The sequence below is a fragment of the Acartia tonsa genome, chromosome 5 (assembly GCF_053477335.1).
Source record: "Acartia tonsa isolate MP-2025a chromosome 5, ASM5347733v1, whole genome shotgun sequence".
NCBI lineage: Eukaryota > Metazoa > Arthropoda > Copepoda > Calanoida > Acartiidae > Acartia > Acartia tonsa.
This window is the reverse complement of record NC_137264.1, coordinates 39,216,212-39,244,067: the sequence shown is the minus strand read 5'-3', so window position 1 is coordinate 39,244,067 and position 27,856 is coordinate 39,216,212. Positions and strand designations below refer to the sequence as shown.

The window sequence follows — 27,856 nt, the reverse complement described above, 5'->3', positions numbered from 1 at the left end:
ACAGTTAGATTACTGTGTACTGGAAAGGTATTATTCACCTATACAAGGCAGATACACAGTTAGATTACTGTGTACTGGAAAAGCTAATGCTCTGAAGCTCAAGAAAAAAATATATTAATGTCTATCTGTGTTTCTGCTTTTGAAAATTTCTGTACTGAAAGATATGAATCTAATGAGCCTTCTTAAAACTCTACTATGGTTGGAGGTACGGTCAAATGTACGGTTAAGGCAGCTGTCCATGACATAAAGGATAACTAAGGGGAGCCAATATCTCCTTTTTTTGTAAAAACACCTAGGATATAAGGTTTAGCAACACCCAATATATATCAAACTCTGTAATTGTACGACATGGTAATCAGTTGCGCCTGTTGTAGGCCAAAACATTCCCGCTACACCAACTTTTAATTTCGCCATGGTTGCAAGTACTGGGGGTATGGTAGCTCTACCACACATGAGAAATCACTACTGAGAATGGCCCCCCTTCTCATTAAAAAAGATTTAATATAAGATGCGGCTCCTGCTAGTATTTTTATTGAAGAACATTTCCTTTTTTGTAATGTAATGAAATAAAAGATCGAATCAAAACTACATAACATAGTAATCCATTCGAGTACCTACCTGGATAAAGTTAAAAATAGAATAAATTAAACAAAAAAGTTTAAGTGTTGCATAAGTTTACACTGCATCAATTTAAAATTCACAGAAAAAACAAGGATGATAGAATACAAAAAAAGCAAAACTTCAAAAACTAGATTTTTATTCAATTTTTAGAATATATGATCTAGGTGAAGTTGAGTTGCATTTTTTTTTATGCCTAGCCCTACGGAGTGTACTTACCCTGCGAGGATACACAATTCAAATTATCACCCAACATGTGCCCCCCTCCACTTTTTTGCCTTTTATTTCCAAACAGAGGGGAAGGGGGTTCCGTGAGGAAAAGCAATTCTAGTATTGGAATTGTCTTTGTGTTTAACAGGGTGTATTCGACACTGAATGTTCCTGAAGAAATTTTGCTAGTTCCGGGTCAATTTCTTTAGCCTCCAAAATTATCTCTTCCTCGCCTGGGTCTGACTCCGAATCTAAATAGAATAAAAAGGATGACAACATCCAAAAAAGCAAAGGTCACAAAATCAGATGGTTAGACTAACGAACATTTACAAGTATAGAGAAACAACGTATTTAAAATGAAGCTCGACAAAGTGTCCGAAAAAATGAGCCGTGTGACGTCATAAAAGGAAGAGAAGAGGGTAGCATTGGGAAAGAAAAACCCTTTAGAAGATTCTGACGTATTGACGTCACACGGCTTATTTTTTCCGGACACTTTGACGAGCTTCATTAAAAATTGAACATTATTTCTGAAAGAAAAAAAATCCAAAATTAGTTATTAATTAATTATAGAGATGATTTTCTTATAAAACTATGTCTAATAGTCCTAGAAATCAAAGATTCCAAAGTCAAGTGAATAGGGAAAAACTATATATTAGTTAGCTTATAAAATTGTATTTTTACCTTTTTCTCTCATGTCTATACTAGAAGATGAACTTTTTCTTCTACTCAGTCTGCTCAGAGGACCTAAAATTTACGGATTTATGAAATAGTAAATATCAACCTCATATAATATTAAATACTAGCGGCTACGCCCCTAGAGGCCTCTAGAGGAACTTGAGAAGAGAGAAGTGAATTCCAACGGCCAATTTTAAAAGAAAAAGTTTTTAAAAATGGTGCGATTTGTATGTTGCGTTCAAGTCTACGAATATTTTTAAAAATTTAGATTTTTTGTGATTTCTATTGAGAGGGTGGTGATACCCTCCCCCAAACTAGTTATAAACCTAACCAGATCCTGTGAGAAGCTACCCTGTTAAGGAGAATCCGATCGGTTGAGCGGTACAGACAGACAAACACACATCCTGTTACTTTATTATAAAGATATAGTTCCTGGTAGGTTAAAAAAATCCTTTGTTACGGTTGGCAATATTCGGAACGTAGGCGGTTTCCCTGTGTTGCCTATTCGAACACAAACCCTCCCCCCCCCCCTATCTCTTATTTTAAATGAAAATAGTGAAAGAGGTCTTTTCATTTTTTGCTTATTAGTTTAGGTTAGGTTAGGTTATATTGGGCACTGGACAGGGTTGGTCATAGGCCCAGCAGGGTAAGGGCCCATATTGTGACCATTCTAAGGAAGCCCTAGGGTTACAGGGATAGAACAATTGATTTTAATTATTAGCAGAAAGAATAGGTTGTAAAATATTTTAACTCACATTCCATAAATAAAAATTTTAAAACAATTCTGGCTTACCTATAAACTTCATCTAATTAATTTAAAATTTTGGAGACAAAATTTTTCATTAAATACCTTTCTCGATAGAATCTTCTGTATTTAAACTCTTCCTCCTAATTCCATTTGTCTTTTCTGTAGTGTAATATATATTTCTTACATAATTTTTAAGGTTTTAATATGTTTTTTTTCTTCTAAGAAATCAAGAAAAAACCTTTGTCTTAGCTTTAAAAAAGTCCTTCACAATAAATTAATATAATATCAGTGAGTCCTTTAATATCTTACATATAATGGTTCCACAATTTTTAAATAAATTTCCATTGCTCCAAGGAGGGGCTAAAGTTGGTAAGCAGACGTTGCAAAACCCATCCTTCTACCCTTTCCGCCTATAAAGATTTTCATGTGCACCGCACCTATTCTTTATTTTCCTTCTTTTTGCTCTTTTTAATTTTAAATTAAGAGCTCCGCTACTTATGGATGTTGTCAACCTTATGTATCTTATCAGAAATTTGTTCTGTTACTGTCATTTTAAAGAATCAACCTAAGCCGTGCAAACTATGTGTAAAATCATACCCAACGATGGCGGCTACGAAACCCTGAGAAAAAAAGACGTAATTTGTAATACATAACAAAGCTAAACTTTTTGTATTTATTTCCCCCCTGGGTTATAAAATGTTAATGTGCTTATTATAATAAAATTAACTATATTTACTTGTATTATAAGGCTTATAAAAAAGTTCTATTTTTGTCCGGTTAATGGCAGAATAACATGAATAATTATAAGCAGTGCATATTACGGAAGGTGTCACCTGAATAAAAAAAGCTGAATAAAACAGTATTGTAATGATTGAATTAATTAATCATTTAAACTTTTAGCTCGTATCTTCAATAAATCACTCGATCTATTTTTTTCCTTATATAGCTCATTTGATTCAAACATTTTTAAAAATCAGCTAATCTATTAAAAAAAAATATTCCCTTATTAAAAGCGAAGCTTTTCTATAATTAGGGTCGGTCCGTACGTCCGTCCGAGAAAGATAGATGTTAGAATTGTCTTATCGATTAAAAACTTTGCATGGTGATTTCTGTAGTAGTTAGGTACGATTTAAAAAAGCGTAGCAACTCTGTAATCATTACCGGAATGTCCGTACGTCCATTTTAAACATGTTTATATTTTAACTTTTTTAACAACAAATTTTTATTTGATCTAATAATCCGATTGATTTGATTTTTGGTATACTGATTACGGGGACAACAAAGTACAATATTATACGTCTCTTAAGTAAACCGCTCAAGGATTTTAATATTTGTAATGAAAGGTTCAATCGAGGGAGAAACCATAGGTACAAAATATGCTTTGGACAATCTGTCAAGACTGATTTTAAAATTTAGCCTGTGAACAAAATTATTCAAGAAAATATAGGATTTGACTATTGCATTGCATTGTTTCACGGTCAGTGGATTTTGTCCTAAATTTTTGGAAGATTTTTTCTCGTATTCATTCGAATCCGGTGGATAGGAACCGGTTCTCATCCATACGAAAAAACTATGTCTAGCATCGTATAATATCCAGCTTTCTACGAATATAGAAATGTACAATCATAAGATTAAAACCAGTTTTTTAGCCCGTGCCTTCGGCACCTCGGGGCTAAAAAAAACTAGTTTTAATCTTATAATTGTACATTCTATATCCGCGGAAAGCCGTTTATAATACGATGCGATAAATAACTATTAATTCACTTATTTTTTACTTAACAAATGTTCCCATAGAGGGTGTATTCCTAGTACATTTGTCCCTCTAGTACAACCCCCCCCCCCCCCGAGGGTTTTTCTTCTAGTATTTTTGTCGTACTAGTGCATTTACAATCCTAGTAGGTTTGATGGTGTTCCCTGGCCTTTATTAGAACTGTAAAAAGGGGGGAATGGTGGTCAATCACGACAAAAAAATCAGGATAATAAGATTATAGTTCTCATGAAAAAACTATACCCAAAAAGTTTACTGTCATTCGTCTACAGACGAGACCTTTTGAACTTTTGATTTAAAAGGTAACACTATACATATGCTGTATTTTTTAAACAGACATTAAAAAACAAAACGTTAATATATTCCGAAGTTTGTGCCAAGACCAAAGAACCAATTAATATCAAGACAACAAGCTAGAAACATGTCTAGACATTCAGATCATTATTAAGGCTATCAAATGCCGATTTATCTGACGTACGAGCGCCTTACCGACCAACTCCCCATTTGTCCTATCAAGCCAGGAATCACTCCGATGACGTAATACATAAATGATTAAATATCGATTATGCGGTATTTTACAAAAAAAAAAAACTTACATATAGGCAAATAAATGCTCTTTGATATTATGAGCATTGAGTAATATCTAACCAATAGATATAACTATTTATTTACTATGCTTTGGCTAATCTAGCTTTTATTTATATTAAAGTTACCAATAGAATATAACTCCATATAATATATATTGATAGTAGATAAGGGTTACAAGTAGTCATAAAGTGTATATACAAATATTATTCCCTAAATTGTTTCAGTTCAATCTTTTATGGTGCCTACAAAAAAAGGACGTCAAACTGGCCTACCATTTTTCAATCAAAATGTATACTGGCCTGCCATTGGTAATTTAGTCTGTGTATTGGCCTATCATTAGTCATATGTATTGTATGACGTCATTTTTTACAGGCGAAGTTTGACGAAAAATCTGAAAGATTGTTTGTAAACGCAGTGTTTTGGGTTTAGCATGGTTCCAAGCCATGCCATTAATGGTTTGAGCCCAACCTATTTATTATTAATGATTATGGAGCAAGGCAGGCAATATAACAATGCTTTACAATTAGATGTGTGTTGCCCCACACACATAAACACCAGGGATCTCAAAGGATAAGAAAATTTCCAACAAATTGTTGTTCATCACCAATAATGATACTCTAAATCACCCCTTTTGTAGATTAAAATTAGTGGATGAAAGTGAAACGTTTGGACACTAAACTAAATAAACCAATAAATCAAATATATAAACGTCCCCAAGGTTGTTAAGCGCCAAAGAATAAGAAAATATTATTGTATGACTTTGGGGACTTGTGTAATAAACAGTCCAATGTCCCCTCCCTGCAAAAAAAACACACAAAAGCAAGGACATTCAATAATATTTTGTTTTTAAAAGCAGAATCTTTCTAACTACTAAGCACTATGAATTATGTCAATCTTTAATCTTTTTAAAAGATAAAAATTAAAAAATTCTAAAACACTCAGATACAAACACATTCTATTAATTCAAATTAAATTTCTATTGTGAAATGATTTTTAAACATCTTTTGATGGCCTTGATTACAGCTATAGCATTTGTTTTAACTTATCCCCAGTGAGGGAGGGGATAATTAACGTTAGATTAATTTTCCTTCAATTTTGTAAAATGTAAAATTAGAGAGGGATTGTAGATTAATAAAAGCCACTTTTGTCCTATCCTTCCCTGTGTAAAATGCAGGAAAATTAAGGACATTTCTTGCATGCCCTTTGTACTAAATAACCATAATTCATGTCATTTTATACTTAATATATACATGTAAACTATGTATAGTAAAGCGTCCCGTCATGGAAATTTTTTTTTTTAAATTTTGACCCCAGCCAAAATATGGTTGATTTATGCAAAAATATGACCCATGCAAATATTTTTTCTGTAATGCAGAAATTGTGACCGCAAAAGCATTGCAAAGTTTTAAAATCTTCAAAAAGACCTGTTTTTAAAGCTTTTGTGCAACCTCAATTTTAAAGATTTTTGAAAAATTTTAATCCTAGTGTGTTGATTTAGTAGGACGGGACGCTTTACTGTATAGTGCCAGGCTTAAATTCCCCGCAAGTTTATTAAGCACAGTTTTTAAAGTTAAAACAATGACATTAACAGTGACATATAAAAATTATATGAAAAATCGTGGGTATAGTCCCTTTCGTGGCAACGCACCTTAAGGGGCGATTCTACGTATTTTTCACAGTATGTTTTCTCCTATTCCCAGCCCCTGCCTGCGGGGGGCTCTAACCCTGCAGGGCCAATTACCTTACCCTGTGGGGCAATCACATAACCAATATAAAGCCATTTTAAAATACGAATAGCTCCTTAAAGGGCGATGCCACGAAAGGTACTATTCCCAAAATCGTTTATGATCAAAGTGAGTTATAGAGCAGATTGTCAGAGATCACAAAAAAAGATAAAATAATATGTATACAAAAAATAAAAAGATTTTCAAGCATGACAACATCCATAAGTAGCAATGCTTAAATATTATAAATGGAATCGATCTAGCACCCCAACCAATAAGTAAATCTTAATGAAACTTTGTGGGAATATGTATAATGTAAAATCTTAATCTTAAATTGGAGTAAATTTAAATTATGAAAACTTAAAAATCTAGGAATCGAACTAGCACCCCAATCAATGAGCAAATCTCAATGATCCTTATAGAAGTGTGCAGAATTTAAACCCGTGAAAATTTCGGAACTCTATCTTAAATAGAAGTCGAGAAAATCACGAAAACTTAAAATGTAGGAATCGATCTCGCAACCCAATTAATTGACGAATCTTGATGAAATCGTGAAAAGGAGGCGAGAAAATCACGTTTCCCCTCAAAACGTTTCATGCGGAAATACATACGGACGGACATACGGACAGACTGACATTTCAAATTGTAGACTTGCTTCGCTATTAAAAGCACAAAACTTTAACAAAAACATACATATTTATGTCTTTTGTAACATGACCGAGAGAAAAAAGAAAAATTGTTTAACAACTGATTTTATGACTGAAAATGTTTGTATTTATATGTATATTGAACATGGTTTACTTTAAATGTGAAATATAACAGCAAGCATTTTTTCATTTACCTTGACATTACTGCAACAATATTTATAGTTTTTAGTAGCGAAGCTACATCAAAATAACCTATGTCTGGCAGTCAGTTGGAAAGTAAGTCCGTAACGCTATGGGGGAAATGTGAATTTCTCAGCTGCTATTTAAACATTCCCACCATTAAGGAGCATAATAAACTATACAAAATCCATGACGGTCAGACTGCTTTTTAGCGCGTTTTTCAGTGTTCAGCTTTAATAAAAAAAGTGGTCGTAGCTGAGTGGAAGCAGCATTATTTTTTTGATGAATTACATGACCACTGAGCATCTGCGCAATAACTCACTTTGTCTCTCCTTAATTGTTTTAGTTCCTGGATATTTTCACCCTTGTCAACACCGCCCCTAAGCGTTTTTCAGTCCTTGGGTACTTGAATTATATCGCGTTAAACCTAGAGTATTCATTGTTTACAAAAAAATGTTCATTAATATTTTTTGATGCAATTTAATTATCATTTATAAATGTATATGTTGTTTTGTCCTAAAATTTTGAATTTGATACTTTTCAAAAGTTTAATGTAAATAATGTGAGTCATAAGAACATTTTGTTGTCATTAGAGGGATATAAAAATAATAGATTAAGACATGCCACCCGTAAATGATCAGAAAATTCTGGTTAAAACCCGTTTCAGATAGGACATCATAAATTTGTTGAAGTCATGCATGATAAACTTTGATGTTGTTTTTTAGGGGTATTTTCCAGTAGTAAGGGTGGAGGTACCCTTCCTTTCCGCGGATATAATATGTACAATTATATTATTAAAACCAGTTTTTTAGCCCCGAGAATCCAAAGGCACGAGTTAATCTTAAGATTGCACATTTTCATATTCGTAGGAAAATGAATATAATACGATGCTAGACATAATTTCTTAGTTTTGGCTTAAACCTGTTCTAATCCACCGGATATTAATCGGTTTCAAAGTGATAAGGGAAAAAACCTCCCAAAAATGAAGAGCTATACCAGACCAGATACAGATATTATACAGACAATGAAATAGACATTCTGTTACTTTTATAAAGGTAAAATGTTCCCCTATCTCCTAAGACGCATTAATAATCACACTATCGCAGCTATGGAGTAGCTTTGCTTTTGAAAATTATGAAAATTTGACGTAAAAAGTTGAGTAAAAATAAAGAAAAAAATATTTTTCCAGTATTGCTTCGAAACCGATTGATATTATGTAAAGCAACGTATTATATTCAGTTTTCTACAAATATAAAAATTTTTAATCATAAGATTAAAACCAGTTTTTTAATTCCGTGCACTCGACATCTCGGGGCTAAAAACTTATTTTAATGATAGAGAAATAAATATTTAAATGGATATAGGATATACGTGGATTAATTGACAGGGGAAAATTTGTCGTCAATTAGCTTGCTAATAAGTACCTCATTTAGCAGTCAGATCGTTCATACAGTAGGAGGGAATCGGATTGGGTAAAGGAAGTGTATAAGGTGTATCATTATTTTAGCCAGCTGCGAGAATTACTTTTAGGGTTAGCAATCCGAATTTTGAATCCGGAATCCGCCCAATTTTTAGCCAATTTTGGAATCTGAAATCTGGAACACCAAGAACATTAATTTTTAGGACATATATAGCACTTTTTTAATTTAAAAAAAGTCTTTTAAAATATTGCTAGAATCCAGAATCCGCCAAAAATAAGTATCCGGAATCCGCGGGAATCAGGGGCGTCCAAGCTTTTTTATTTGGAGGGGGGGGGGGTAAAATTTTTAAGGTAGAAATTTGGGGGGGGGGGGGTAATCTTTATTTTAAAGGCTTTTTATTTATTTGGGGGGGGGGGGGGGTAAAAATTGAAAATCCATATTTTTTTTTTTTCGAGGGGGGGGGGGGTAATCACCCCTTTACCCCCCCCCCCCCTTGGACGTCTATGGCGGGAATCCGCCTTTTTTTGGACGGATTCTTGTAAGAATCCGAATCCGGTCCAAAAATTTGACGGATTACCATCCCTAATTACTTTATCAAGGTACATGAAATCTGGTGTAACATTCAAGTAATAATATATCGATTAATATAGATACCTGTATGTCTTTTAAAAATATTTTGTGATTTAATGCAGTTTGACTTTTGTGTAGCGTTTGATTTTGATTTTTCAAAAGTTTTAAAGAAAAATGTGAAGCTCTTTATAATGCCTACAAAAAAATGGCGTCAAACAATACAAATGACCAATGAATAAACAGACTAATTTACCGATGGCAGGCCAGTATACATTTTAATTGACCAATGGTAAGCCAGTATGACGTCATTTTTTCTAGGCACTATAAAAAGCTCAAAAAATGTTCTTTAATCATTGGGTTGCAGTAAATTTACATATTCCTTTTACTAAAGAGCAAAAACGTGCAAAATCATCTTCCCTTCATGGTCAATCATACCTCCAAACCATAGATGTAAAAATCTACCTTTGGTAGCTTGTAATTATCTATGAAAGGTAGATTAAATGTCTTCACAACCCCTGGACAATCTTATTTAGCTTATTAAGAAAAATCAAAAAGGAAAGCTTAATTGATAAACGTTTTAAAAATTAAATACTGTTGCCATACGATGCTTTAATTTCAATGGTTTTTCGATCAAAGACGCCAGATAGAATGATGGAAGTAATAATCGACCAAATAAATTTGGAGAGTGTATTACCCTCCCCACAACCTCTGAAATCCACAAAAATAATTAAAAAGCCTTGACATCTTTCAGTGTTTAGTTGTAGACAAGATTATTTGAGTAAATATATATTTTGCCTGAGGTTGGTTTTGGTTTCTTTATCACGGGCTTGTGCCTGAAAAAATAATGGTGCTTTAACTCAAAGAGTCTATCGAGCGATGAAACCCCTTTCTCCCTGATTTTTGAAGAAAAAAAATTAGTTATCTTTTTTCTTTGCCTAAACCTATGTGGCTTCCAGGTACCAAATATAACACGACCTAACCTGACCTAATGTCATAAACAAACAAACTAAAAACTACAATACTCCCCCCCCCCCCCCTCCCTCTCTTATTTTTAAGGGGACTCAGTGTTTAAGTCGGCACTTTGAAGGAATACAAAATATTCAATATTTAGGTTAATGCTTAGTTGTTACCAAGCATTGGGGAATTTGGAAAATTGATTGATTGGAAAACCAGACGCCTAATAATTAATCAGCAGTTTAGAAAATGTACTTTATGAGCACTAAAGGCTACGCCCTTGGCCTATTGCGACTACGCCTTAAGAAATTACTCATGCCATCAATTATTTTTGGAATTAATAAGGGCAAGTTATTTTCATTTTTTCAAAAAAGAGGGCGTTTGAAATACCTTCTCATTGACTTAAAACCTATACAATACTTTTTCCTAGCTTTTTTGGACTAGTCAGTTTTGTTATTATGAGATCTTATTGAAAACATCTATAATAATTAAATATAAATAAAAAAAAATAGTCATGCAAATTGTTCACTCTAGTTAATTTATCATCTAATTGGTAAATTATGGAGTTGATCAGAATCAATATTTTTGAGGATTCTGAAAATTGTTTTATTTAGTAATGCATCTTATGAAAGTATAATTGATAGTTTTAGGAGTTCGTAAGAACCAATGATGTGTATTAAATCAAAAAAATATACAGTATTACCAAACCATTAAAAAATTGTTAAAAAACCCTCCACTAAAATAGTTATAAACCTTGCCTGGACCTCTCTACAGATAAAAAAGCATACTACTTTACATAAAATGACAGATAATCTCACTTTGTCCCTCTGTTTGTTTGGCTGTACTATTATTTTAGTAAAATGTATTTTACTTATCAACTTTATTGATTAAGTATATAAGATAAGATTTAATACAAATGACTTACCCGTGATTCCACTGACCAATGGGTTTTTACTTTTTTTTTAATATGTACTTATATAAGGATGTATATTGATTTTTTTTATATAAACCAACCTTATTTAACTAGAAATAATTGATTTTTAAAAATTTTTTAACAAAAACTTGAAGAACCTTTTTTAACTAGAAATAATTGATTTTTTAAAAATATTTAAGTGGTCTAATGACGTGGATACAATATTTTAAAATTAAACACAATATAAGATTTTTTCATTCCTAACAAAATAGCTTGAAAACACCGCAGGGCCAATATATGTATATATATATATGTGTTTGTCTGTAGCTAAAGATATTAGTAACCGGATGCTGTGAGTATTGGTGCAAAAAATGGGGACAAATTTTAAATTGATTTGACGGGGCTGATTATTTACGTCACAAGTGTGGGGAAAGAAAAGGGAAGGAGGAAAGAAACCCCCTAGAAAATGGATGGGGGTATGACGTCACACGCCAAAACAATTTGAAATTTGTCCCCATTTTTTGCATGCACCAATACTCACAGCATCAATATATTAGTATATATACATATATATAATATACATTTCCGATGAGTAGAACACAATTGGTTCAGCGGTTACTAATATCTTTAGCTAAAGACAAACAGGGGAGCGGACATCGTTCTACTTTATATTATAAATGAAATAAAATTATTCTTTAGAGGTTGACGGTAGCACAGTTAAAGTTGTATGATTATTTCAAAACTTCGTTTTACGATCTCACAAATAAAATATTACCTATGCTTGCTCGACATAAACACAAGACTTTGTACTTCTGTAGATTTCTTTCTAAACGCGTTCTTTCTCTCTTCAGGGGGCTGAAACAAATATTATGAGAACAAGGATGACAACATCAACAAAAAACTAGCAAAGCACAAAAAAATCATCGAGAAGAATACGGACATTGAGGTTCAAAAGTTATTATTAAAATAAATAATTTTTGGAGAAAAAAATCCCGAAACCTCTTTCGCTTATTTTTATTTATATTTTGTACGATGACTGACAGACTGATGGTCAAAAATTTAAGAATCAAAAAAAATAGATATGAAGAAATACATGATAAATCAAATAAGATACTAAAATACAGATACAGAAATCCATTACAACGACGGAAAATTAAATTTTTGATACCCTTAACTCCAAAAACGTGTTTTATAGTTAATTTGAATAGGAATATTGTCAAGAAGTTTCAGCCTTCTATCTTAAATAGCAGCCGAGAAAATCACATTTCTCTCATAGCGTTACGGACTGGCTAACCAAAGGACAGGCATAGTGAATTATAGAGTAGCTTCGCAACTAATAATACTGAAAATGCTTAAAGATGCATAGATATATAATTTATATGATTTCACATAGACAAATCTATAGACATGGGAGAGATAGATATATTCATTTTATTTTCGTATTTTAGCCCTTCTAGAAATTTTAGAAAGGTTTAATTGTTCACTTTCATAAAAATTTTCAATAAATAATGGAGTCTGTCCGTAATCCCCAGGATTAGAAAAACAGGGTATAGTCCTTTTCGTGGCAAGTTAGGTTAGGTGATTGCCCCTCATGGTTAGACAATTGACCCCGCAGGGTTGGAGCCCCCCACAGGGGCTAAAAATAGGGGAAAAGCTATTGTTAAAATACGATTAAACGAACACTTAAGGCGTGTTGCCACGAAAGGGACTATACCCGAAAAATATTTTTCAACCAACAATCATAATCTACATCGAGATTAATTAGGAATGTAAACTTATTTATCCTTTATTGTCTTATCCCCTAAGATCACTGACAAAATAAAACTACTTACATGAGGAGACGGAGCTGCTACTGGTTTTACTTTTCTTTTCTCACTGGTGCGGATCATCTTCACTGATGGTGGAGTTGAACTTATCCTAAAATATTGATACAATGGACTATGCATGTACTCGGATTAAGTGATACTCGCAGCTGGCTAAATAGACGATAACCCCCATCCACCCCCTTTACCTTTACCAGGCCTCCAGGTGGTCTCTGTACAGGAAAAAATTAAAGCAAATTTTTTTTAAAAGAGTTCGAGGTCAACTTTTAAAACAAAATATGCATCTTTTTTAATGTTATTCACCTATTTAAAGAAAAAACATACATTTTTTGTTTCATAAGCTGACATCTAACTCTTATTTTTTTTCATTTTTACCTGTCCAGAGACCACCTGGAAGCCTGGAGCTCCGGAACCTGGAGGCCTATCCAAAAAATCTTAAAACTTGGGAAAATTCATTATATAAGAATGATTTTATCTTATCAAATTGACTAAAGTCCCCAAAGTTGTTGAGCCAACGAATAAGAAACCATAATTATAAAACTTTGGAGACTAGTGTATCAATCAGCCCATCTCTGGAGGGTATAGCAATTATGTGTTGGTACCAAATTCCATGTAAAAATACTGCATTGAAAATGAATAAAGCTTCACTTGTGATGGGGCAAGATCTCTATAACAGTAACGGGAACACTACACCCGCGGAATTAGCGCAAATCACAGCGTGCCTACTGGGACGTGGTACCTACTGCTGCTATGTCTGGCACTTGACGCTAATAGTGAGAGTAGGGAAATGCCTTGGCCCAAGAACAGGCACAACTCATTACCATGCACAGATAAAGGTCGTACAATCAAGGGGATGGTTTTCTGTTGGATGTTTTACTTAACCTAATATCCTTGGATTTCATAATATCAAATCCCATTAGAAGCGGATAATGCCAGGAATAGGTATAACCAACAAGCAAAATAAATCTAAAATAATATTTGGGGGGCAAATGGAGATGTCGTCAATTTTACGATGTGTTGCCCCCCAACGACAGCTGAAAAACACGTATAGGTTTCGTGATTTTTTTCCGAATTGATTTCGTTATCGGTAGAAGCTGGGATAATGCTCTGAATTCTCTAGTTTATCAATGAAAATCGAAGTAGAATACCCATACGAGTTAATTAACCTATTTATAATTATTTTCGGTTAGGTAACGGTAAATTAGTCCAAGTTAGGGTCAAGCTTTGTAAAAAGTTCTAAACATGGGGGGGGGGGGGGATGTTGTGTTACTCTTAGCTATAAGAGGTTTTATACCTAGAATTGTGTTTTATGTTTTAGTTTTATGTCTTTCTATTTATATCTCTTGCGGCTACGCCACTTTGAGGCCTCTAGGGGAACTTAGGGAGAGGGAATTGAATTTGATAACCCAATTTTTTTTTAGATTTTAAAAGAAAAGTAAAAAAAAATTTTTTTTGGGGGGGGGGCAGGGTTCGACAGACACACTACACATGATGTGTGTCTGTATCTCTTTGTAATTATACCGACAGATATCGCTAACCGTTAGATCTATACCTATCAGGCCTAGCTATTCTAACAATTAATTCTACAAAAAAAATTTCCTTTAGAATTGTTTGTCAGAATATCATTCCCTTTACCCTGGATCTATATGGCTATCCTTTATAGCAAACCTATTTATAGATCCCGGAAAGGTTTATATTTATTTAGAAGAGGGTATTTCATCTACATTGTAATAATAAAAACTTACTTGCAAAGTTTAGTAAATATTTCCTCCATTTCTTCCCTGTCAATTTCTCCACTACCATCTTTGTCATAGAGCTTAAAGGCCCATTTAAGCTTTTCTTCCACTAAAACAAATATATATAATCCTGTTTACAGCTGTGGACGACATTTGTTAGTTACTCGTTTCATAGTTATTATTATTAATGGCGGGGCCCTTAGATAGAGTTTAGATAGATTGTTTAGTTTAAACACCGCCCATCTGAGAATTTTTTTAACTAGCCTTGCTACAATAAAAGCTACCTGTTCCTCTCATTGACATTGAGAATGCCATCAGAAGTTCACAAAATCTAAACAGTGAAGTATTATATAACATAAGCTTACCTTACCTCATAAAGGCGGGATTCTCCTTAGATTTTTAAGTGACAATCTTGAGAATCCTGAGCAACATCCGCTTGTAATGGGATGCGATACTCTAACAACTAAGGATATTAGGTTAGGTTAACATCCAACAGACAACCAACCCTTTGATTGCACGACCTTTGTCTGAGAAGTCCTAACTGTGCATGGTAATGAGTTCCACCTGTTTATGGACCAAAGCATCCCCTCTACTATAACTATTTATGTCGCGAGTAGTAGCAGTAGGAACCACATTTAACGTCTTGAATTATGACGCGGTATCGGGCCGAAATTCGAACCTATCAACTCCCCGATGACGAGCGGATGCGCAACGTGTTGAGCTACGGTCGTTGATTATACAACATAAACTTTGCTATTGATAGATTTAGTCAATAAGTTAATAATATGAAACTTTTATTAAAAACATAATCTCATCTAATCTAAGCAATTGAAATATTCTAAATTTAGAAAACTGAAGTATATGGATGGACGGACATGACAAGTCCTATTTTAAGTGTAGTTGCGCTACAAAGAAATAAAAATAAGTAAAAATAAATTAATAAAGTAAGCAATAAAAAAGTTTTTCGCCAAAATAAATATTATTAGCTGTTGTTAAAAGTTTTATATGCGTAACAAATATATTTCAATTTGAATGAAAGTAGACTCGGCAGCCATAGCAGAAGTAGTGTTTAGCTGCACTTTTTATAGAAAACAGCACCCGTTTCTTCTTACTTGCTTGTCAAACGCCAAGAATTAAATAAAGCCAAAGCCCAAGATTTAACATTAAAAAAAATTACAGCGTAGTTATTATTGGAGAATATAGAAAACCAGGGGCTGCTATTCAGCCAAAAATTAAAAATGCCGCAAAATTTACTATTTTGTTGGAGTAAAGTTGGAGTAAAACTTGTTTTTAAACGTAACTGAAGGGAAGTGTGTAAGAAGGGGAGAAAAAAGAGAAAGGGGTTGTGGGGAAATTTTCCTTTAAAATTGTTTGTCAGAATCACATTCTCTTTTTCTGGTAGAAAACAAAGATGACAAAATCAATAAAAATGAAGCTCAAAAATAAGACGGTAGGACAAACGAACGTTAACACTGTAGAAATATTAATATGTAAGTCAAAATTGTATATATATTTGTTGCAAATTGTTGCTCAAATATAGAATACTGTTTAAGGATACACTTACATTTTTAGTACTTCATTATAGAGATAGTTCGCTTAAAATAATGTAACTTGTTGTAAAATCAGATAAATAGGATAATTATATAATACAAAAAGTAGTTTTCAAAAAGCTGAAAATCAACATGTTTTAAAAGAACGTACAGACTTTCTGGTAACAATTATAGAGTTGCAATGATTCCTAAATCGTACTTAATTGTTATAGGAATCGTCATATTAAGTTTAAAATCTATAGGACAATACTATGAATTTGATGAAAAGTATGAAAATTAACCTTATTGTTCCAGTTTTATAAGGATCAAATACTCGGATTATATTCTCAGTTACCAGCTCATCATCACATCTTAATAGTTATTTATCACATAGTATTATAGACAGTTTTCCATGGATTTTAAAATAAAAAATCAGAAGATTTAAACATGTTTTGTTAGCCACGAGGGGCTGAAGGCCCGGAAAAACAAAACTGTTATTAATTTCATGGTTTTTATTTTGATATTTGTGGAAAATTGTCTGTAATTCGGTGCTATACATGATTTTCAGTATGGCTGAGAACTGGTTCTAATCCACTGGATATTAATCCGTTTCGATGCCATACTGGAAAATAAATTATTAGTTATCGTTTTTAACCCCTTACAGTCGGGCCCCTTGCCGCACCTTAATCAGTCGGGGGAGGGGGGGGGGGGCGTTGAACGCCCCCCCCCCTATTATCTCAGTTCATTTTAGAGCTAGAGGGCTACAAATTTTTGTGCAAGTCCCCTGTGTTATGATGAATTTCCGACCTTAAGTAAGTCAAGGTCAATTTTCGCTTCCTTCACCCTTTTATTTAACAACCTTTGTTTTTAGGTCCTTTTTTACTTAAAAATTTCAAACGGCTGTATTTTTTTTATTTTTTAAGCTAGAATAAAATTTTTTTGCAGAAAATGTTTATCTGTATGTAAATTTTATATTTGAAATATCAAAATATGAATTTCAGCGGCCGCAGCTGTACTTGGCAGCTGCCAGCCGCCGCAGTCGGCGGTCGGCGGGAAAACGGCGGCGGATATTTATGAAATTTTAATACGTTATGTAAACATATAAGAAAAGCTTAAGTTTTAAATTTGAAGTCTCTAAGTCAAAAATTGCGGCCACAGGAGCCTTTTAAAGATTTCTGGAGACCTGGAGGATCAGGACCGGCAGGCTGGAACCTAAAATTGACTTGAACACCTGTATTTAATATGAGGATGTACTACTAGAGGATATTTTAGTATTTTGGTAAGATAAAATGCTTTGTTTTAGTCAAAAAAAATATTTTTGCTCTTTACCTGGATGACCCTGCCAGGTTTGCTGGCATCCTGTGCCCGCCAGGATAAAGATATTCAAAAAATTTCAACTCTCGGTTATGTCTCATACCCACACTTAAAAAGTCAAGCAGTTTGGGCTCTTTATCTTTCACACACAGAAAATGAGATAGAAACCCCCCCCCCCCCCCCCCGACCGTTAAGGGTTAAGTTAGATATTGCATAGATTTTATATGTACTTTTATTATTGTGAATATATAGTTGCACCTAGACGGGATTGCATACATTTCACAAAATATTTTTTTTTAAGGTTAGGTAAGGTAAAGTTGGGTGAGCTAGGATTTATGATAGCATTGTTAGGATAGCCCAACGCAGTGGTTGAGCTACCGTAACATGACGACGTGAACGTTATAAAGTCGCAGGACCAAATTGGCGCGAAAGAAACCTTTCAAAAAGGAATCCATAGCTTGTAGTACGTATTTTTAAGAGTGCCGTAATCCAAAATAGAACAGCTACCAAAACTTACAGGTAAGGAAACTAAACCTGTCAAAGTGTAATAGTCTAGAACATAATAAAACAAGTCACAAGGTGTAAAGGTCTATATTAAACTATGGGGACGCCCTGACGCACCTATAACAATATTTGATACAAAAATAGTTATTTCTCGCATCGTTTTATGAACAGCTTACCACGGAAATAAAATGTAATTGTACAATTATAAGATTAAAACTAATTTTTTAGCCCTGCAATGCCGAAGGCACGGACTAAAAAACCTGGTTTATATCTTATAATTGTACATTTTTATATTCGTACAAAACTGGATATAATACGATGCTATACATAGTTTTTTTTCGTATGGATGAGAACCGGTTCTTATCCACCGGATATTAATCGGTTTCGAATGAATACGAGAAAATATTTCACCGTTGAATATTTAGTGTATTTATTATTTAATTTATTTCATTTCAATACACGCACATTATAAAATCCGACGATCCAGTATATTGGCTAAATGGATATATAATAAGTAGATATTGTGACAGGGGAATTTAACTTACTAATATAGTACAAAGATAATGGTCAATACGTTCCTCCATAGTAAGGCGATGAGATGGGGGGTAAAGTCATAAATGGGGAGTATCGTTATATTAGCCAGCTGGGAGAAACACTTCATCGGGGTGTGTGAAAATGTTTTACAAGATCCACATAATATATATCCATTATTGGCAAGTAGCTCATGATGATACGTCACCTTTGACATTTGCCACTTTTATCAAAACCATTAAGGAAGCTCTTTATAGTGCCTATAAAAATGACGTCATACAATACAAATTACCAATGATAGGCTAATACCCAGACTAAATTACCAATTGCAGGCCAGAATACAGTCTAATTGACCAATGGTAAGCCAGTATGATATCATTTTTTAAAGGTGCTCTAAAAAGCTTCACTATTAAAAATGTGTTTAAGAATTACTTACTTTGGAAATACTTTTCTGACAAGATGTGATAGTTGAACTCTGTTTATTTCTCCAGAAGGATAGTCACATTTAAAACTGATACAAACATACAAGTATTTGTTATCATGCTTCTTAACAATTAACGCGCCAAAATTTTGAGTTTTAAAAATATAAAAATTCATAAATAGAGAGCAACTTATAAAGAAGTTGTATCAACTTTTTTTTATAGCTAGCCGGTCCTTATAGTAAGTAGTAGATGTAAAATTTTTCATAGAATTCAGATATGCAATCGGTTTTTTTGTAGACCTCTTATTTTTTAAGTAATTTAAGTTTAAAAAAAAAAAAATTAAGTCGATTTTAAGGTACTAAAATGCAACAAAAAAGAAAAAGAAAATGGCCATTATGAACAAAAATAGTAAGATCTTTAATTTGACACCTTACTTTTTCAATTCTGTCAGGTAATTATTGAAAAAATCGAATTTTTTAAACCCACGAGAATAAAAACTTTGAACTCAATTTTATCATTTCACAAGTAAAAAAATATGGGTTCATATATACCTTTAGAATCAGAAAAATATTACGAATCCATTGTAAGCAAAATTGAAAAAAAAAGTTTACAATATAGTATATAAACTACAATAAAAGGAATTATATGAAAATATCATATTATATTGTACAGGCAACGTCTTAACTTTTGAATTGGTATAAAAATGGGAAGGGGGTATAGAGGGGGTAAAGAGGGGGTAAAAAAGGGAAGACGATAGTGTTGCCAGAACAAAAAATACAATTGGCCATTTTTATATTTTTATATTTTTTTACTTTTTTTCAATTTTGCTTACAATGGATTCGTAATATTTTTCTGATTCTAAAGGTATATATGAACCCATGTTTTTTATGTCTGTTTGAGAAATTATTTAGGTCTATAGTTTTTATTAAACCAAGGTTAAAAAAATAGATTTTTTCAATAATTACTCAACAGAATTTTGAAAGTAAGGTGTCAAATTAAAGATCTTACTATTTTTGTTCTTACTGGCCATTTTCTTCTTTTATTTTGTTGCGTTTTAGTACCTTAAAACCGACTTAATTATTTTTTTAAAAAACTTAAATTACTTATAAAATAAGAGGTCTACAAAAAAACCGATTGCATATCTGAATTCTATGAAAAATTTTACATCTACTACTTACTAAAAGGACCGGCTAGCTATAAAAAAAAAAGTTGATACAACTTCTTTATAAAAGTACTCAGAAGCTGAGATTACTCCCTCCTCAGCGAAGCATCTATATCCTTATACTAAAGTAACAGGATGTCTGTTTGTCTTGTGTCTGTGTGTTTGTACCGAAGGATCTCGCTAACCGCTGATCCGATCGGGTTCTCCTTAACAGGGTAGTTTCTCATAGGTAGGTCATAGGTTTTTTGGGGGAGGGTACCACCACCCTCCCAAGAGAAATCGCACCTAGAAAATAAAATGCCCCCCCCCCAAAAAAAAAAATTTCTTTTTTATTTCAAAATCTAAAATAATAAATTGGGTTTAATGTACATTTTTTTAGTTTTTTAAAATTTTTTATTACTACTTTAGGATAGGTTAGGTTATGTTTGGTATTTGGTAGCCCCGCGGGGAATAAACATGTAAATATAATCCCTACTTCCTTCTTTCAATTAATTTTAAAGCGCAATTATTTTATTTCTATGTTTTCCTGTTCCATAGCTGAACAATCTCAAATTCTGTGAATCTCGTGGTCTAAAAAATATTCCAATTAATATACATATATGTACATATAAAATATGTTTTCACAAGAAAGTTTTTTCGAGAGAAATTAAAAAAAAAAAAAAAAATCCAACCTTACTATAGTACAAATATATATAACAATAAAGTAAAAGTATCTCTGTCTGTGTGCACCGAAGGATCTCGCTAACCTCTGAACCGATATGGTCCTTGTAACGTTTATAACTCTTTTCGGTGAGGGTACCACCATCCTCCCCAGAGAAATCGCCCCTAGAAAAGAAATCCTCCCTGAAGTGCCCTCTAGAGGCCTCTTGTTTCGTAACCGCTAGAATAAATCGGTAAGTGTTTTGCATTGGGATGGTTTGTCTGTCTGTTTGTACCAAAGGATCTCACTAACTGCTGGACCAATATGGTTCTCTTTTACATCGAAGCTTTTCAAAGGTCCTGGGAAGTTTATGATTATTTTGTGGGTGAGTACGACCCTCCTCCGAAAAGAAATTATCCCTAGAAAAAAAACAACCCCCAAATTTTTTTTTACGTTTTTTTAAGTGCCATTAGAGGCCTGTAGTGACGTATGCTCTAGTAATATAATGCATAAAAATTTGACATTAATAATAATCCTTATAATAAAGTAACAGGATGTGTGTTTGTCTGTGTGTCTGTGCCGAAGGATCTCGCTAACCGCTGAACCGCTCGAGTTCTCCTTTTACAGGGTAGCTTCTCATAGGTCCCGGGAAGGTTAATAACTATTTTGGGGTAGGGTACAAACATTCTCCCAATAGAAATGGCACCTAGAAAAAAATTACCCCTCTCAAAAAAAATATGTTTTGGGATTCAACTCCCCCCTCCCCAAGTGCACCTAGAGGCCTCTAGGGGCGTAGCCGCTTGTGATGAATATAATAAACAAAACAATGACGTGATAAATAAGTACAATGTAAGTTAGTTATATATTAAGATACAAGAATGAATAATTGTTTATTAAGAGGGCTACTGTTGTTTTACTATTTTATATCTTTGTTGATGCTTTCACTCAACCCTATTTTGGACCACCTAAATAACTTTAATAAAGCAACATATTATGTCTTTTCTTTAGAAAAGTTTGTTTTTAGTCCTTATGCTCGATTAGAATTTAAAGCCTAATAAAGCAAGAATTCTGTTTCACTAGATAGATATTGGTTTTCGCCTCTAGTCTCTAGGGGATTCAACCGCAAGGGGGAGGGGCCGAGGTGAGAGAAAGTAGACCCCCCAACTTTCAATTCTACTTTTTAAAATTTCGGGGGGTAATTTTTTTCTAGGGGCTATTTATCTTGGGGGTGTTGGAACTCTCCCCCAGCAAAATTATAAACCTTCCCAGATTCTATGAGAAGCTACAATGTAAAGGAGAACCATATCAGTTCAACGGTAAGCAAGATCCTTCGGTACACACATACAACCTGTTACTTTTATAAAAGGATAAATATGCTCTAGAAATGAAAATACAACTTTATGTTGTATTTTCTACATGCATAAGTTGAATAAACTTCAAGGATTTTCTAATCACAATACACAATGTTGTAACAAGGATGGTAACTTCAATAAAAGTAGAGCTTAATAAATATGAGAAAGAAACAAACGAACAGAACAAGTAAAGAGTATCAGATTTTTTTTGTTAAAGCGAAGCTTTTCTATAATTAGGGTCGGTCCGTCTGTCAGTCCTGGATAGATTAGAATTTTCCTATCGATTAAAAACTTTGCATGATGATGGCCGATAAATAAAATTGATACACAGAATTTCCCCTTCTTACTAGTATTTGAAATGTTTAGACACTAAAATTAATGAACCGATAAATCAAAATTTAATAAAAGTCCTCATAGTTGTTAAGCCAACGAAGAAGAAAACGTTATTACAAAACTTTGGGAACTAGTGTAATATAAAGCCCAATGTCCCCTCCATCCCTGAAAAATGATAAACAAACTGACAAATCCTAATTAGAATTATGGCTGAGCTTCAGAGACAATTGAAATAGCATTACCTTAACAATTTTATCAAATTCTTCTGTTGTCAATTTCTCGTGTTCTTTTTCTTCTGCGGTTACTAAAATTAAAACATCCAACTGAAAGAAACCACATATGGCAATGTGTTTATTAAAAAAAATTAAGCAATCATCCTTTGTTAAAGTGATCGCGAATTTAATTTTTCAAAATGCATTTTTGTTTACCTTTTTTTTATATTTTAAGTAATTTTCAAAGAATTCTGCCTTAAAAGTTCAGTTAAGTTAGAAAAAAATCAGTTTAAAATGCGGAGAGTGTTTCCACATGAAAATAATGTTAAAATCTGAGCATCAATTAAACTAAGAGAAAATAAGTTATTTCTTCGCTTGCAGATAAAAACAAAAAAATTGATACTTAGAAAATATTTTTGTAATATATCTCTAATAATATTTATCTTTGAACTTTCTCTAAAATGTAATGAAAAAGTTTGGTTTATTTTAAAAAATCATTAACCAAATACCGCTTTGTTTATGCAGGTATAGTGACAAAAAAAAAAATCTTTAAATCTGTGTTAAGCATGATATTTAAGAATTAAAATGTTTAAATAGAATAAACAAATATCATTTGCTGCAAATATTCAGCATAAAATATAGCAGTCTTTCTATAGTATTTACATAAAAAAAAGCATTTTATCATCGTAAAATAATCTCGTAATGTGTCGAATTTAATTAACACACACACACACACACACTCATTCACTTACCTTGGGCATTCATGTTTCCCTTTTCCATTCTCCGTCCCCCTCCTTATCTTTTGTGGTACAAATGGTACCAACAGATTTTGTTAAGTTGAAGTATAGAAACCAAACATTACTAAATATTGTAAAAGTCGCAGTCCCTTCGGTGTATTTTAAGTTGTAAGTTTGGACCAGTACGGGAAAATTTCAATAGCTATAAAAAGTAAATAATTTTATTCCCATAACTGAAAAAACATGTTATTTTATTTCAATTTTTGTATAGGTTTATTGGTAACTGACTTGATTTATTACCTCAGGAACCATCTTTACATTGTGTTTAGGATTAAGATAAAAGCCTTGCTTTAATTAATGTACATCCATGAATAACAGATTAATATTAAAAGAATATAATTTGTGTTGTCTCTTTATCTTATTCCATGTTTTGAAGTATTAAACAATCAAGTTCTGTGGAGTCCTATGTATGTTTGTGTGTGTGTGTATTTGATTTAACCTGGCTGTGCTGTACTCAGAAAACGCTTATAGCAAATTAATTCATGTTTCAAAGATTGTTTCTTTTAAATATCTTTTATAGATTTTAGTTAATTAATCAAATATAATCTAAGCAAGAATTTTACCCCAAAATAAAAAAACCATAATAGCTAAAAACTTTCTCAATCTATAGTAAAATCCCCCAATTATGTGGGGGCCTAATCGTATTTTTAGCTCTGCAGTATGTTGAAGCTTTTTTAGCAAGTAGTAAATATTGAGATAGGATGAGGGTGCTATGTTACACAATCGACAACTATAAATCAGCTGACCTTATACCCATATTTGGTAATATCTTTTTGATTTTCGGTAAAAATCATTTAATCTCCCCGTAAAAAGAAATTACAAACTTTTTTGGTTAGTTTAATATGTATGTAACAAAAGAATTTATTCTACTCTAAATTTGCAAGTAAACTTCAACAAAAAGATTGTTATTTGTCGATTTTGATAGGTTTTAAGATATGTATAATAAAACTCAAAATACAATGATGTTTTCAAGGGAATAAATTCGTTTTTTTAAAGTTTGATTTATTTTTAAATGGGAAGTATTTAAGACTTAATTCTCAAAACAGTACTCTTAAAAAACATTAATCAGTGACATATATCAACTTTTTCCCAGCTTCGTGAACACTTTAAGCGACTTTTAAAAGTCTCCCTGTGGCTAACATCAGTCGGCCTAGAATAAAACTGAAGCTTGAGGGGGTTGTCTAAGCCAACTGCTAAGTGGAGGTTGCAGCTGCGGCGGTCCAATTGAGCTTAAATCTTTAAGGAAAACCAAGCCACAACAAATCTCAGCCTTTTAAAATAATCTGAACCTCCTTTAGCATAAGTCACCCTTAGACATAAGATCAAAGTGTAAAAGATAATATTAATTTACCAGGGCAGCAGCTTTTAAGCCTCGGGGAAATCAACCTTTTACAATTTCAAAAATTAGCTGGAATTCTAAACCTGACTCAAATATAGCAATCTCTCGTTTCAAAAAAAAACTAAGGCATAAAGGGTTTTAATTTGAGGCTCAGTCGCGACTGACGAGCCCAGTTATCTAAAAAATAAAGATACTTTTTGAACACTGAAAAGTTACCTATGATATCAACACTAGATCCTCTTCGTGAATTTGCCATTTTCTTCTTCATTATACCTTTCTATATGTACAGTAAATCCATCTAACTTGTAAATTAAATCATAAAAACATTTCTAAATAGCATGGCAATACAATGAGCTTCCCAAGAAATCATATAGTAAATACCCCAAATTTACGTTTAATCTAGTACCTAAATTCATAATCATTAAGAAATTACATTCTATAACTAAGTGCTGTTGTTCTTCCCGAAATTATTAATGACAAATTGATATTAACAAAGCATTTGATTACGTCTCAAATCCAAATACATGGTCGTGACATCGCCTCTTTAGGAGCGTTTCGTGGTATTTTCACAGTAGCTTTTGATAGATAAGGTAAATGTTAATGATTGCCCCGCAGGGTTAGAGCCCCCCGTAGAGGCTAGAAATAGGAGAAAAGATACTGTGAAATACGACGAAACACCTCTTAAGAGGCGATGTCACGAAACCGACAATACCCCAAAAATATTATTTTCTGCTTAACTTTTTAACCCCTGCTCACAAAAAGTACCAATTTAAAAGGTCAATTAACTCAAAAGTGGACCGAGATAAGTTATAAAAAAGCTTCGCTGCAAAACAAGGATGACATCGTCCATAAATGCGAAGCTCAACACATCAGACAGTCCGGCAAAATAACATTAACACTTCATATTTAGAAACTAAATATTTTTAAAAATCGACAGTTGTAAAATATCTTCATTATAGAATACTTCGTAAGCTATGAAATATTTTGCTTGTAACAGTGTGCCAAATTATCTCAAAAATCACCACTCCAGAAACAATATTAAAATTATTATTACAAACTACGGATTACAGAAATCATCATGCATCCTTTGAATTCGATAGGGCAATTCAAACAAGCCCTAACAAATAATCGTATCTACTGCAGTTCACGGTAAAATATTGATGGTAACGAATATTGCCAAAAAGCTATGAATTTTAAAGGCTGCTAGCTGCCAAACGGCTGAACGTACAGATCATACCCGCACACCATTTAAGCGGTATAAGAAGGCCTTCAAATAATCTGGAATAGTCAAGATCCAATGATGCAACGGGAAAGCTTCACTGAAGAAAAAACGCGTAAAATAGGCCTTTTTCGCGCATTTCTCTGCACTGCGAGATAATTATGCATTATCTATTTATGGCTATTCCAGATTATTTGTAGGCCTTCTTAAGCTGCTTAAAACAGTGTGCGGGCATGATCTGTACGTTCAGCCGTTTGGCAGCTAGCAGCCTTTAAAATTCATAGATTTTTAGCAATATTCGTTACCAGCAATATTTTACCGTGAACTTTACCGTGAACTGCAGTAGATCCAAATAATCAAAGCTCTCTTTTATAGACGGACCCTCTAATCGTAAGAAAAGATTTTCCTTGAAAAATAAATGTTTATTGTAACATACAAATAAAGTTATTGGTTTGAAAACGAAGCAACTTTGTTAAAGTTTCATGCATTACTAAAAATATTTTCCCCACCCATAGTTATTCCACACACCCCCATACACACACACACACTCGTACACACACACACACACACCTTCCCTTTTACACATAACCACTCGTGTATTACATATTTACAAGGTGTCCAACTAAAAACAAGGACAATTACGTCCAATAGCATGCATGCCAGGAATAAGGTATAGCCAACAAGCTAAATAAATCAAAAATAATATTTGGGGTCAGATAAAATATCGTCTATTCTACCATGTGATGCCTCCCAGCGACAGCTGAAAAATCACGTATAGGTTTCGGGATCCCCCCCCACCCCCCCAATTAATTTCGTTGTTGGTATACAGCTTATACCAATAACGAAATCAATTTGAAAAAAATCACGAAACTTATCCGTGGTTTAGCTGTCGTTTAGGGCAACATATAGTAAAATTGACGACCTCTCCGTCAATCCAATAGTATTCTATTCTGGCACATATCTATAATACAAAGTAGAATGATGTCTGTCCGTCCCCTAAGATCTCGGTAACCACTGAACCGATCGGATTCTACTCTTCAGGGAATATACCTACTGGTCCTGTGGTGGTTTTAGGCTATTTTCTCGGGGCGTGGGACACCTTCAACCCCCCAAAAATAAAAAATCTCCCCCCCCCCATTTTTTTATGATGAAGATGAAACACCAACTATTTGGTGTTGCACCACTTGTAATAATTTTTATTATATTATCTCTAGGGGCAAAGCCCCTAGAGGCTAGGGGCGAAGCTGCTAGTAAAGGATAAAGTAAATGTCAAATATAGACATTGCACCTTGAAGCTAAGGGTGAAGCTACTAGAAAGAAGTCTAACACTATTTCCTAAACATATTTTTGTCCATCCATACAAAAAGCAAGTGTTTTGTTGGCCATCTTTTAAATACTTCAGTATTACACCAAATATATATGGAATTATTCTATTTATAACCAGTAAATACAGTTTATTTATATGTACATATAATAGACTATTATATCCAAAATAAGCGGGATCTAAAGGGATAAGACGATGGCCGATAAATTGATGTACATCCTCTATGATGATACACAAAATTACCCCTTCTGTAAATAACAATTAGTAGTTGAAACATTTGGACACTCGGCTTTATGAACCAACCAATCAAAATTTAATTAAAGTCGCCAAAGTTGTTAAGCCAACAAATGAGAAAACTTTATTAAAAAAATTAAGGTCGATTTTGGACCTGTTATGTAAATAAATCACAAATTATGACAAAAATATTAGAAAGGATTTTCAATTATTAGGTATTTGATTTAAAATTTACAAATCCCATCAATTTACTATACCTATAACTTACTTTGATATACTGACGTAATACCTTAGTTAATAAAAGTAGCTACGTAGCGTTAGTCTGTAACAAAGCAGTTAATGGTTATTAACTTGGGTAAACTTCGAAAT

General features: G+C 33.1%; 1 protein-coding gene across 1 annotated transcript; it reads right to left on the bottom strand.

Annotated features, from left to right (window-relative positions):
• Nucleotides 1-969: 969 nt before the first annotated feature.
• Nucleotides 970-25,144, bottom strand: LOC145320149 (uncharacterized). Its single transcript, XM_080162589.1, has 13 exons — nt 24,927-25,144; nt 22,605-22,666; nt 20,567-20,607; nt 18,890-18,967; nt 16,407-16,475; nt 14,860-14,906; nt 14,585-14,684; nt 12,849-12,933; nt 11,792-11,871; nt 9,945-9,982; nt 2,354-2,410; nt 1,510-1,572; nt 970-1,079 (listed from the first exon to the last, which is right to left on the bottom strand). The coding sequence occupies exons 1-13, from the start codon at nt 24,976-24,978 to the stop codon at nt 970-972; spliced, it is 882 nt and encodes a 293-aa protein (XP_080018715.1). The 5' UTR covers nt 24,979-25,144.
• Nucleotides 25,145-27,856: the final 2,712 nt, after the last annotated feature.

Coding starts and splice junctions, on each gene's coding strand:
- LOC145320149 (XM_080162589.1), bottom strand. CDS start 24,978: ATGAAGAAGAAAATGGCAAATTCACGAAGAGGATCTAGTGTTGATATC. Junction 20,608..22,604: donor AATTTGATAAAATTGTTAAG/GTAATGCTATTT, acceptor AATATTTTTTAG/ACCACGAGATTCACAGAATT. Junction 1,080..1,509: donor TATAGACATGAGAGAAAAAG/GTAAAAATACAA, acceptor TATTCTATTTAG/ATTCGGAGTCAGACCCAGGC.